General features: G+C 37.5%; 1 protein-coding gene across 1 annotated transcript in view; it reads right to left on the bottom strand.

Annotated features, from left to right (window-relative positions):
• RABL6 (RAB, member RAS oncogene family like 6) overlaps nt 1-13359 on the bottom strand; it is a 47515-nt gene that overhangs the window by 4351 nt on the left and 29805 nt on the right. The window contains exons 10-13 of the mRNA XM_080990916.1: nt 12706-12805; nt 12459-12629; nt 6633-6831; nt 3626-3806 (exon numbers count right to left, since the gene is read on the bottom strand). Of these exons, the coding sequence (XP_080847042.1) occupies nt 3626-3806; nt 6633-6831; nt 12459-12629; nt 12706-12805 (651 nt within the window). The remainder of the gene's footprint in view (nt 1-3625; nt 3807-6632; nt 6832-12458; nt 12630-12705; nt 12806-13359) is intronic.

Genomic DNA, 13359 nt, shown 5'->3' with positions numbered 1-13359 from the left:
ACAGCATGAAATAAAAATACCAAATAATCCAATTGGTAATTCGAGCTGATGAAGAATCCTGTGTGACTCTAAAGCTTGCGCACCACAGCATAAAATAAAAAGACCAAATAATCCAATTGGGAATTCGGATTGATGAAGAGCCCAGTGTGACTCTAAAGCTGGCGCACAATACCATAAAATTAAAAGGCAAAATAACCAAATTGAGAATTTGAACTAATGAAGAATCCTGTGTGACTCTAAAACTTGCGCACCACAGCATAAAATAAAAAGACCAAATAATCCAATTGGTAATTCGGATTGATGAAGATTCCTGTGCGACTCTAAAGCTTGCGCATCACCCAAGAGAATAAAAATACCAAATGATCCAATTGGTAATTCGGATTGAGGAAGAGCCCAGTGCGACTCTAAAGCTTGCGCACAATACCATGAAATTAAAAGGCAAAGTGATCCAATTTAGAATTCCAACTGGGGAAGTGTCTTGTGTGACTCTAAAGCTTGCGCACCATTGCATAAAATAAAAATACCAAATGATCCAATTGGTAATTCGGATTGATGAAGAGTCCTGTGTGACTCTAAAGCTTGCGCACCACAGCATAAAATAAAAAGACCAAATAATCCAATTGAGAATTTGAACTAAGGAAGAATCCTGTGTGACTCTAAAGCTTGCGCACCACAGCATAAAATAAAAAGACCAAATAATCCAATTGGTAATTCGGATTGAGGAAGAGTCCTGTGTGACTCTAAAGCTTGCGCATCACCCAAGAGAATAAAAATACCAAATGATCCAATTGGGAATTCGGATTGATGAAGAGCCCAGTGCGACTCTAAAGCTTGCGCACAATACCATGAAATTAAAAGGCAAAGTGATCCAATTTAGAATTCCTACTGGGGAAGTGTCTTGTGTGACTCTAAAGCTTGCGCACCATTGCATAAAATAAAAATACCAAATGATCCAATTGGGAATTCGGATTGAGGAAGAGTCCTGTGTGACTCTAAAGCTTGCGCACCATTGCATAAAATAAAAATACCAAATGATCCAATTGGGAATTCGGATTGAGGAAGCGCCCAGTGCGACTCTAAAGCTTGCGCACCACAGCATAAAATAAAAAGACCAAATAATCCAATTGAGAATTTGAACTAAGGAAGAATCCTGTGTGACTCTAAAGCTTGCGCACAATACCATAATATTAAAAGACAAAGTGATCCAATTTAGAATTCCAACTGAAGAGTCCTGTGTGACTCTAAAGCTTGCACACCATTGCATAAAATAAAAATACCAAATGATCCAATTGGTAATTCGGATTGATGAAAAGTCCTGTGTGACTCAAAAGCTTGCGCATCACGCAATAGAATAAAAATACCAAATAATCCAATTGGGAATTCGGATTGAGGAAGAGCCCAGTGTGACTCTAAAGCTTGCGCACAATACCATAAAATTAAAAGACAAAGTGATCCAATTGAGAATTTGAACTAAGGAAGAATCCTGTGTGACTCTAAAGCTTGCGCACCATTGCATAAAATAAAAATACCAAATGATCCAATTGGGAATTCGGATTGAGGAAGAGTCCTGTGTGACTCTAAAGCTTGCGCATCATACAATAGAATAAAAATACCAAATAATCCAATTGGTAATTCGAGCTGATGAAGAATCCTGTGTGACTCTAAAGCTTGCGCACAATACCCTAAAATTAAAAGGCAAAATAACCCAATTGATAATTTGAACTAATGAAGAATCCTGTGTGACTCTAAAGCTTGCGCATCGCGCAATAGAATAAAAATACCAAATAATCCAATTGGGAATTTGGATTGAGGAAGAATCCTGTGTGACTCTAAAGCTTGCGCATCACCCAAGAGAATAAAAATACCAAATGATCCAATTGGTAATTCGGATTGAGGAAGAGCCCAGTGCGACTCTAAAGCTTGCGCACAATACCATAAAATTAAAAGACAAAGTGATCCAATTGAGAATTTGAACTAAGGAAGAATCCTGTGTGACTCTAAAGCTTGCGCACCATTGCATAAAATAAAAATACCAAATGATCCAATTGGGAATTCGGATTGAGGAAGAGCCCAGTGTGACTCTAAAGCTGGCGCACAATACCCTAAAATTAAAAGGCAAAATAACCAAATTGAGAATTTGAACTAATGAAGAATCCTGTGTGACTCTAAAGCTTGCGCATCATACAATAGAATAAAAATACCAAATGATCCCATTGGGAATTCGGATTGAGGAAGAATCCTGTGTGACTCTAAAGCTGGCGCATCACCCAAGAGAATAAAAATACCAAATGATCCAATTGGTAATTCGGATTGATGAAGAGCCCAGTGCGACTCTAAAGCTTGCGCATCATCCAAGAGAATAAAAATACCAAATAATCCAATTGGGAATTCGGATTGAGGAAGAGTCCTGTGTGACTCTAAAGCTTGCGCATCATACAATAGAATAAAAATACCAAATAATCCAATTGGGAATTCGGATTGAGGAAGAGCCCAGTGCGACTCTAAAGCTTGCGCATCATAGCATAAAATAAAAATACCAAATAATCCAATTGGTAATTCCAACTGGGGAAGAGTCCTGTGTGACTCTAAAGCTTGCGCACCACACCATAAAATAAAATTACCAAATGATCCAATTGGTAATTCGGATTGATGAAGAGTCCTGTGTGACTCTAAAGCTTGCGCACCATTGCATAAAATAAAAATACCAAATGATCCAATTGGTAATTCGGATTGAGGAAGAGCCCAGTGCGACTCTAAAGCTGGCGCACAATACCATAAAATTAAAAGGCAAAATAACCAAATTGAGAATTTGAACTAATGAAGAATCCTGTGCGACTCTAAAGCTTGCGCATCATACAATAGAATAAAAATACCAAATGATCCCATTGGGAATTCGGATTGAGGAAGAATCCTGTGTGACTCTAAAGCTGGCGCATCACCCAAGAGAATAAAAATACCAAATAATCCAATTGGTAATTCGAGCTGATGAAGAATCCTGTGTGACTCTAAAGCTTGCGCATCACGCAAGAGAATAAAAATACCAAATAATCCAATTGGGAATTCGGATTGAGGAAGAGCCCAGTGCGACTCTAAAGCTTGCGCATCATACAATAGAATAAAAATACCATATAATCCAATTGGTAATTCGGATTGATGAAGAGCCCAGTGTGACTCTAAAGCTTGCACACCATTGCATAAAATAAAAATACCAAATAATCAAATTGATAATCCCATTGGTAATTCAGATTGATGAAGAGTCCTGTGTGACTCTAAAGCTGGCGCACAATACCCTAAAATTAAAAGGCAAAATAACCAAATTGAGAATTTGAACTAATGAAGAATCCTGTGCGACTCTAAAGCTTGCGCACCATTGCATAAAATAAAAAGACCAAATGATCCAATTGGGAATTCGGATTGAGGAAAAGCCCAGTGTGACTCTAAAACTGGCGCACAATACCCTAAAATTAAAAGGCAAAATAACCAAATTGAGAATTTGAACTAATGAAGAATCCTGTGCGACTCTAAAGCTTGCGCACCATTGCATAAAATAAAAAGACCAAATGATCCAATTGGTAATTCGGATTGAGGAAGATTCCTGTGTGACTCTAAAGCTTGCGCCGCTCACCTTCCTCGCTGCTCTCCTTCCTCCGCGCCGGCTCCTCCAATCCCAGCCCAAAGAGATCCGCCTGGTTCTTCGGCCGGAAGGCGGGGAGGGGCGGGGCCGGGGGCCGGCTGGGCGGGGCCGGGCCGGGGTCCGAGGCGTCCGATAGGTCCGAGAGGGCGGGGAAGTGGTCCTGCAAAGGAGGCTGGGAGAAGAGAGCGTTCCTTAGTGTTTCCCCCCAAGGATTCTGGGAAATGTAGTTTGAGGCTTCTAGTCCCCCAAAGGATTCTGGGAGATGTAGTTTGAGCCCTCTAGCCCCCCAAAGGATTCTGGGAGACGTAGTTTGAGGCTTCTAGTCCCCCAAAGGATTCTGGGAGGTGTTGTTTGAGCCCTCTAGCCCCCCAAAGGATTCTGGGAAACGTAGTTTGAGCCTTCTAAGGCGCTCTAGTCCCCTTTCCTTATTGTTTCCCCCAAAGGAGTCTGGGAGTTGTAGTTTGAGGCTTCTAGTCCCCCAAAGGATTCTGGGAGTTGTAGTTTGAGGCTTCTGGTCCCCCAAAGGATTCTGGGAGTTGTAGTTTGAGGCTTCTAGTCCCCCAAAGGATTCTGGGAAATGTAGTTTGAACCTTTTAGGGCACTCTCTAGCCCCTAAAGGAGTCTGGGAGATGTAGTTTAAGGCTAGTCCCCCAAAGAATTATGGGAGTTGTAGTTTGAGGCTTCTAAGGCGCCCAAAGGATTCTGGGCATTGTAGTTTGAGGCTTCTAAGGCACCCTCTAGCCCCCCAAAGGAGTCTGGGAGTTGTAGTTTGAGGCTTCTAGTCCCCCAAAGGAGTCTGGGAGTTGTAGTTTGAGGCTTCTCGTCCCCCAAAGGATTCTGGGAAATGTAGTTTGAGGCTTCTAAGGCGCCCTCTGGTTCCCTAAAGGACTCTGGGAGTTGTAGTTTGAGGCTGCTAAGGCACTCTAGTCCCCTTTCATTATTATTTCCCCCAAAGGATTCTGGGAGTTGGGGTTTGAGGCTTCTAGCCCCCCCAAAGGATTCTGGGAAATGTAGTTTGAACCTTTTAGGGAACTCTCTAGCCCCCCAAAGGAGTCTGGGAGATGTAGTTTGAGGCTTCTAGCTCCCCAAAGGAGTCTGGGAGGTGTAGTTTAAGGCTAGTCCCCCAAAGAATTATGGGAGATGTAGTTTGACTCATCTAAGGCGCCCTCTAGCCCCCCAAAGGATTCTGGGAGTTGTAGTTTGAGGCTTCTAAGGCGCCCTCCAGCCCCCCAAAGGATTCTGGGAGTTGTAGTTTGAGGCTTCTAAGGCGTCCAAAGTATTCTGGGAGTTGTAGTTTGAGGCTTCTAAGGCTTCTAGTCCCCCAAAGGAGTCTGGGAGTTGTAGTTTGTGGCTTCTAGTCCCCCAAAGGAGTCTGGGAGTTGTAGTTTGAGACTTCTAGTCCCCCAAGGATTCTGGGAAACGTAGTTTGAGGCTTCTAAGGCGCCCAAGGATTCTGGGAGGTGTAGTTTGAGGCTTCTAGTCCCCCAAAGGAGTCTGGGAGTTGTAGTTTGAGGCTTCTAGTCCCCCAAAGGAGTCTGGGAGTTGTAGTTTGAGGCTTCTAGTCCCCTAAAGGATTCTGGGAGGTGTAGTTTGAGGCTAGTCCCCCAAAGGATTCTGGGAGATGTAGTTTGAGTCATCGAAGGCGCCCTCTAGCCCCTAAAGGCGTCTGGGAGTTGTAATTTGAGGCATCGAAGGCGCCCTCTAGCCCCCCAAAGGATTCTGGGAGATGTAGTTTGAGGCTAGTCCCCCAAAGAATTATGGGAGTTGTAGTTTAAGGCTTCTAAGGCGCCCAAAGGATTCTGGGAGTTGTAGTTTGAGGCTTCTAAGGCGCCCTCTAGTCCACAAAGGATTCTGGGATATGTAGTTTGAGGCTTCTAGTCCCCCAAGGAGTCTGGGAAACGTAGTTTGAGGCTTCTAAGGCACCCTTAGTCCCCCAAAGGAGTCTGGGAGTTGTAGTTTGTGGCTTCTAGTCCCCCAAAGGATTCTGGGAGATGTAGTTCGAGTCATCTAATGCGCCCTCTAGCCCCCCAAAGGAGTCTGGGAAACGTAGTTTGAGGCTTCTAAGGCACCCTTAGTCCCCCAAAGGAGTCTGGGAGTTGTAGTTTGAGGCTTCTAGTCCCCCAAGGACTCTGGGAAACGTAGTTTGAGGCTTCTAAGGCACCCTTAGTCCCCCAAAGGAGTCTGGGAGTTGTAGTTTGTGGCTTCTAGTCCCCCAAAGGATTCTGGGAGATGTAGTTCGAGTCATCTAATGCGCCCTCTAGCCCCCCAAAGGAGTCTGGGAATTGTAGTTTGAGGCTTCTAAGTTTGGAGGCCTCTAGTCCACCAAAGGATTCTGGGATACGTAGTTTGAGGCTTCTAGTCCCCCAAAGGATTCTGGGAGGTGTAGTTTGAGGCTTCTAGTCCCCCAAGGATTCTGGGAAACCTAGTTTGAGTCATCTAAGGCACCCTTACTCCCCCAAAGGAATCTGGGAGATGTAGTCTGAGGCTTCTAGTCCCCCAAGGATTCTGGGAAACGTAGTTTGAGGCTTCTAAGGCGCCCTCTAGCCCCCCAAAGGAGTCTGGGAGTTGTAGTTTGTGGCTTCTAGTCCCCCAAAGGAGTCTGGGAGTTGTAGTTTGAGGCTTCTAGTCCCCCAAAGGAGTCTGGGAGTTGTAGTTTGAGGCTTCTAGTCCCCCAAAGGAGTCTGGGAGTTGTAGTTTGAGGCTTCTACTCCCCCAAGGATTCTGGGAAACGTAGTTTGAGGCTTCCAAGGCGCCCTCTCCCCCCCAAAGACTTCTGGGAGTTGTAGTTTGAGGCTTCTAGTCCCCCAAGGATTCTGGGAAACGTAGTTTGAGGCTTCTAAGGCGCCCTCTCCCCCCCCCAAAGACTTCTGGGAGTTGTAGTTTGAGGCTTCTAGTCCCCCAAGGATTCTGGGAAACGTAGTTTGAGGCTTCCAAGGCGCCCTCTCCCCCCCAAAGGCTTCTGGGAGTTGTAGTTCCCCCGAACCCGGCGCCCACTTACCCCCCCGGCCTCAGCCGAGGCGTCGCTCTCGAACTCGGGGTCGTCCATGACGAAGGAGAGCATCTGCGCCGCCACCGGCCCCTCGGGGTCGCTCTCCGACTCCTCGCCGGGCGCCGGGGGCCGGGGGGCCGGCGCCCGGTTTCCGGAAGGTTCCGGCGGGGGCCGGGCCGGGGCCGACCTTAACGACGGGGAGGCGGGGCTGGAATGGGAAGTGACGAGAAGGATCGTTGTAATGAAATGAAATTAGTAATTACAGTCGGAGTTAAATTAGAATCATTAGAATCGCCACTATAATAATTTATTATTTATTATTATTTATTATTATTTATTATTATTTATTATTATTTATTTATTTATGTATTTATTTATTTATTATTTATTATTTATTATCATTTATTATCATTTATTATTTATTATTTACTATCGTTACAATGATCGTTAGAATTAAAATTGTAAAACGATAATTATAATTTATAATTTAGGGTTAATTATAGACCGTTTGTAGGTAATTTAATTACATCTGATTTATCGTTACAATGATCGTTAGAATTAAAATTGCAAAATGATAATTATAATTTATAATTTAGGGTTCATTATAGACCATTTGTAGGTAATTTAATTACATATGATTTATCGTTAGAATTAAAATTGTCAAACGAGAATGATAATTTATAATTTAGGGTTAATTAAAGACCATTTGTAGATTATTTAATTACATATGATTTATCGTTACAATGACCGTTAGAATTAAAATTGTAAAAGGATCATGATAATTTATAATTTAGGGTTCATTATAGACCATTTGTAGGTAATTTAATTACATCTGATTTATTTATAAATCCCCATTTACAAGATAATTATAAATCTAGAATTATGAATGGAATAAGCATAAGCATTGACATTATTGACATTATTAATAGGCATTCACATTATTAATATTATTCATATTATTAATAAGCATTCACATTATTGACATTATTAATATTATTATCATATTAATAATTATAATATTAATATCATATTATTCATAAGAATTCTCATTATTCATATTATTAATAAGCATTCACATTATTAATAGGCATTCATCTTATTGATCTTCGTAAAAAAATCACATTATTGACGTTACTAAGCATTCACACGATTCATATTATTATTTTTAATTATTGTTTTATTATATTATTATATTATCATTATTAATACGCATTAACATTATTAATAGGCATTCATCTTATTGATCTTCGTAAAAAAATCACATTATTGACGTTACGAAGCATTCACACGATTCATATTATTATTTTTAATTATTGTTTTATCATATTATTATATTATCATTATTAATACGCATTAACATTATTAATAGGCATTCATATTATTGATATTCGTAAAAAAATCACATTATTGACGTTACGAAGCATTCACACTATTCGTATTATTATTTTTAATTATTGTTTTATTATATTATTATATTATCATTATTAATACGCATTCACCTTATTAATAGGAATTCATCTTATTGATCTTCGTAAAAAAATCACATTATTGACGTTACTAAGCATTCACACGATTCATATTATTATTTTTAATTATTGTTTTATTATATTATTATATTATCATTATTAATACGCATTAACATTATTAATAGGCATTCATCTTATTGATATTCGTAAAAAAATCACATTATTGACGTTACGAAGCATTCACACTATTCATATTATTATTTTTAATTATGATTTTATAAGATTATTATAAATATAACTAGAAGTAGAATTATAATTACAATGATCAGGGCCGTTACGATCGTCATTATCGTCCCAGCGATCAAAAAGATCATTATCAATAACGATCACAATTCTAATTCTCATTAGCAAGAGAATACTGATCATTTCCTTGAGAATGGGAATAATTACAATGATAACCTAATGATGATTTTTATTTGTATTATTTCTTTGATTATTTCATTGACTATTACCATTATTTGTCTTATTTTTATTAATTTTATTATTATTATTAATATTATTAGTCTTAATTCCTACCCCTTTTCCCCCCTCCGGCTCCGGCGCGACGTCTTTGTCCCCCTTTATTTGTATTATTTCTTTGATTATTTCATTGACTATTATCATTATTTGTATTTATTTGTATTAATATTATTATTATTATTATTATTATTATTAATTCCTACCCTTTGTTCCCCTCCGGCTCCGGCGCGATGTCTTTGTCCCCCTTTATTTGTATTATTTCTTTGATTATTTCATTTTCTATTACCATTATTTGTATTTATTTGTATTTATTTTTATTATTATTATTATTATTATTATTATTAGTCTTAATTCCTACCCTGTTTTCCCCTCCGGCTTCGGCGCGATGTCTTTGTCCCCCAGGATGGCGATTTTTATTTGCATTATTTCTTTGATTATTTCATTTTCTACTATCATTATTTGTATTTATTTGTCTTATTTTTATTAATTTTATTATTATTACTATTCTTTGTAATATTATTAGTATTAATTCCTACCCCTTTTTCCCCTCCAGCTTTTCATTGACTATTATCCTGATTTGTATTTATTTGTCTTATTTTTATTAATTTTATTATTATTATTATTTGTAATATTATTAGTATTCATTCCTACCCCTTTTTCCCCTCTGGCTTTTCATTGACTATTATCTTGATTTGTATTTATTTGTATTTATTTTTATTAATTTTATTATTATTTGTAATATTATTAGTATTCATTCCTACCCCTTTTTCCCCTCTGGCTTTTCATTGACTATTATCTTGATTTGTATTTATTTGTATTTATTTTTATTAATTTTATTATTCTTTGTAATATTATTAGTATTCATTCCTACCCCTTTTTCCCCTCTGGCTTTTCATTGACTATTACCATGATTTGTATTTATTTGTATTTATTTTTATTAATTGTATTATTATTATTATTATTATTATTATTATTATTATTTGTAATATTATTAGTCTTAATTCCTACCCTTTCTTCCCCTCCGGCTCCGGCGCGACGTCTTCGTCCCCCTGGATGGCGATTTTTATTTGTATTATTGTATTATTTCTTTGATTACTTCATTGACTATTACCATTATTTGTATTTATTTGTATTTATTTCTATTAATTTTATTATTATTATTATTATTATTATTATTATTATTAGTCTTAATTCCTACCCCTTTTTCCCCTCCGGCTCCGGCGCGATGTCTTTGTCCCCCTTTATTTGTATTATTTCTTTGATTATTTCATTTTCTATTACCATGATTTGTATTTATTTGTATTTATTTGTATTAATTTTATTATTATTATTATTATTATTAGTCTTAATTCCTACCCCTTTTTCCCCTCCAGCTCCGGCGCGATGTCTTTGTCCCCCTTTATTTGTTTTATTCCTTTGATTATTTCATTTCCTATTACCATGATTTGTATTTATTTGTATTTATTTTTATTAATTTATTATTATTATTATTATTATTAGTCTTCATTCCTACCCTTTCTTCCCCTCCGGCTCCGGCGCGACGTCTTCATCCCCCTGGATGGTGATTTTTATTTGTATTATTGTATTATTTCTTTGATTCTTTCATTGACTATTACCATTATTTGTATTTATTTGTATTTATTTCTATTAATTTTATTATTATTATTATTATTATTATTAGCATTAATTCCTACCCTTTTCTCCCCTCCGGCTCCGGCGCGATGTCTTTGTCCCCCTTTATTTGTATTATTCCTTTGATTATTTCATTTTCTATTACCATTATTTGTATTTATTTGTATTTATTTGTATTTATTATTATTATTATTATTATTATTATTATTATTATTAGCATTAATTCCTACCCTTTTTTCCCCTCCGGCTCCGGCGCGACGTCTTCGTCCCCCTGGATGGCGATTTTTATTTGTATTATTGTATTATTTCTTTGATTACTTCATTGACTATTACCATTATTTGTATTTATTTGTATTTATTTCTATTAATTTTATTATTATTATTATTATTATTAGCATTAATTCCTACCCTTTTCTCCCCTCCGGCTCCGGCGCGATGTCTTTGTCCCCCTTTATTTGTATTATTTCTTTGATTATTTCATTTTCTATTACCATTATTTGTATTTATTTGTATTTATTTTTATTAATATTATTATTATTATTATTATTATTAGTCTTAATTCCTACCCTGTTTTCCCCTCCGGCTTCGGCGCGATGTCTTTGTCCCCCTTTATTTGTATTATTTCTTTGATTATTTCATTTTCTATTACCATGATTTGTATTTATTTGTATTTATTTCTATTAATTTTATTATTATTATTATTATTATTAGCATTATTCCTACCCTGTTTTCCCCTCCGGCTCCGGCGCGATGTCTTTGTCCCCCTTTATTTGTATTATTCCTTTGATTATTTCATTTTCTATTACCATGATTTGTATTTATTTGTATTTATTTTTATTAATTTATTATTATTATTATTATTATTAGTCTTAATTCCTACCCCTTTTTCCCCTCCGGCTCTGGCGCGACGTCTTCGTCCCCCTGGATGGCGATTTTTATTTGTATTATTGTATTATTTCTTTGATTCTTTCATTGACTATTATCATGATTTGTATTTATTTGTATTTATTTCTATTAATTTTATTATTATTATTATTATTATTAGTCTTAATTCCTACCCCTTTTCTCCCCTCCGGCTCCGGCGCGATGTCTTTGTCCCCCTTTATTTGTATTATTCCTTTGATTATTTCATTTCCTATTACCATTATTTGTATTTATTTGTATTTATTTCTATTAATTTTATTATTATTATTATTATTATTATTATTATTAGCATTAATTCCTACCCCTTTTTCCCCTCCGGCTCCGGCGCGATGTCTTTGTCCCCCTTTATTTGTATTATTCCTTTGATTATTTCATTTTCTATTACCATGATTTGTATTTATTTGTATTTATTTTTATTAATTTATTATTATTATTATTATTATTAGTCTTCATTCCTACCCTTTCTTCCCCTCCGGCTCCGGCGCGACGTCTTCATCCCCCTGGATGGCGATTTTTATTTGTATTATTGTATTATTTCTTTGATTACTTCATTGACTATTACCATTATTTGTACTTATTTGTATTTATTTCTATTAATTTTATTATTATTATTATTATTATTAGCATTAATTCCTACCCTGTTTTCCCCTCCGGCTCCGGCGCGATGTCTTTGTCCCCCTTTATTTGTATTATTTCTTTGATTATTTCATTTTCTATTACCATTATTTGTACTTATTTGTATTTATTTCTATTAATTTTATTATTATTATTATTATTATTAGTCTTAATTCCTACCCTTTTTTCCCCTCCGGCTCCGGCGCAATGTCTTTGTCCCCCTTTATTTGTATTATTCCTTTGATTATTTCATTTCCTATTACCATTATTTGTATTTATTTGTATTTATTTGTATTTATTATTATTATTATTATTATTATTATTATTAATTCCTACCCTGTTTTCCCCTCCGGCTCCGGCGCGACGTCTTCGTCCCCCTGGATGGCGATTTTTATTTGTATTATTGTATTATTTCTTTGATTACTTCATTTCCTATTACCATTATTTGTATTTATTTGTATTTATTTCTATTAATTTTATTATTATTATTATTATTATTATTATTAGTCTTAATTCCTACCCCTTTTTCCCCTCCGGCTCCGGCGCGATGTCTTTGTCCCCCTTTATTTGTATTATTCCTTTGATTATTTCATTTCCTATTACCATTATTTGTATTTATTTGTATTTATTTATATTTATTATTATTATTATTATTATTATTATTATTATTAATTCCTACCCTTTCTTCCCCTCCGGCTCCGGCGCGACGTCTTCGTCCCCCAGGATGGCGAATCCGCCCGCCGGCCGCTCCTCCTCCTCCTCCTCGCTGGATCCCGCCCCCTCTTTTCCGGGGGGCGGCCCCCGGTCTTCCGGCGCCCCGGGTTCGAGTCTCCCCCCGGCGTCTTCGCAGCTGCGGGGAGGGGGGACAACGTCAGGGTCCCGAATTCGGGGCGCCCCCCCTCCCCGAACCCCGCCCCCCAACCTACCTGCCGTTTTCGGGGGGTCCGCCCCCCTTTTCCCGGGGGTCCTCCGGGAAACCCCCCTCCAGCCTGTCGTCGGGGGCGACGTCTTCCACCGTCGGGGGGTCTGCGCCCGGTTTTTGGGGGGGGAGAGAGAAGGTGTGGGTCAGAACTAGGGGGGTACCGTCCCCCCAAAATTCGTGGCGTCCCCGATCGTCCGGCCCCCCCAAAATTATGACTATTAGGGTATAACTATAAACGTTATTAGTATTATTCGTAGTATTTTTACTGTTATTATTAAGGGGCACCATCCCCGATCGTCGTCGTCCCCCCAATTATTATTATTAGTATTAGTATTATTAAGGGACACCATCCCCGATCGTCCCCCCCCAAATTATTACTATTAGGGTATAAATATAATCGTATTATTAGTATTATTTTTACTGTTATTATTAAGGGGCACCATCCCCGATCGTCGTCGTCCCCCCCAAATTATTACTATTAGGGTATAAATATTGTTATTATTTTTACTATTATTATTAAGGTACACCATCCCCGATCGTCTCCCCCCAAAATTATTACTATTAGGGTATAAATATAAACGTTATTAGTATTATTCGTATTATTTTTACTGTTATTATTAAGGGACACCATCCCCGATCGTCGTCGTCCCCCCAAATT

This window comes from Podarcis pityusensis, assembly GCF_964106645.2.
Source record: "Podarcis pityusensis genome assembly, chromosome: Z".
NCBI lineage: Eukaryota > Metazoa > Chordata > Lepidosauria > Squamata > Lacertidae > Podarcis > Podarcis pityusensis.
Note: the sequence above shows the minus strand (reverse complement) of the source record. Positions and strands in the feature narration are given on the sequence as shown.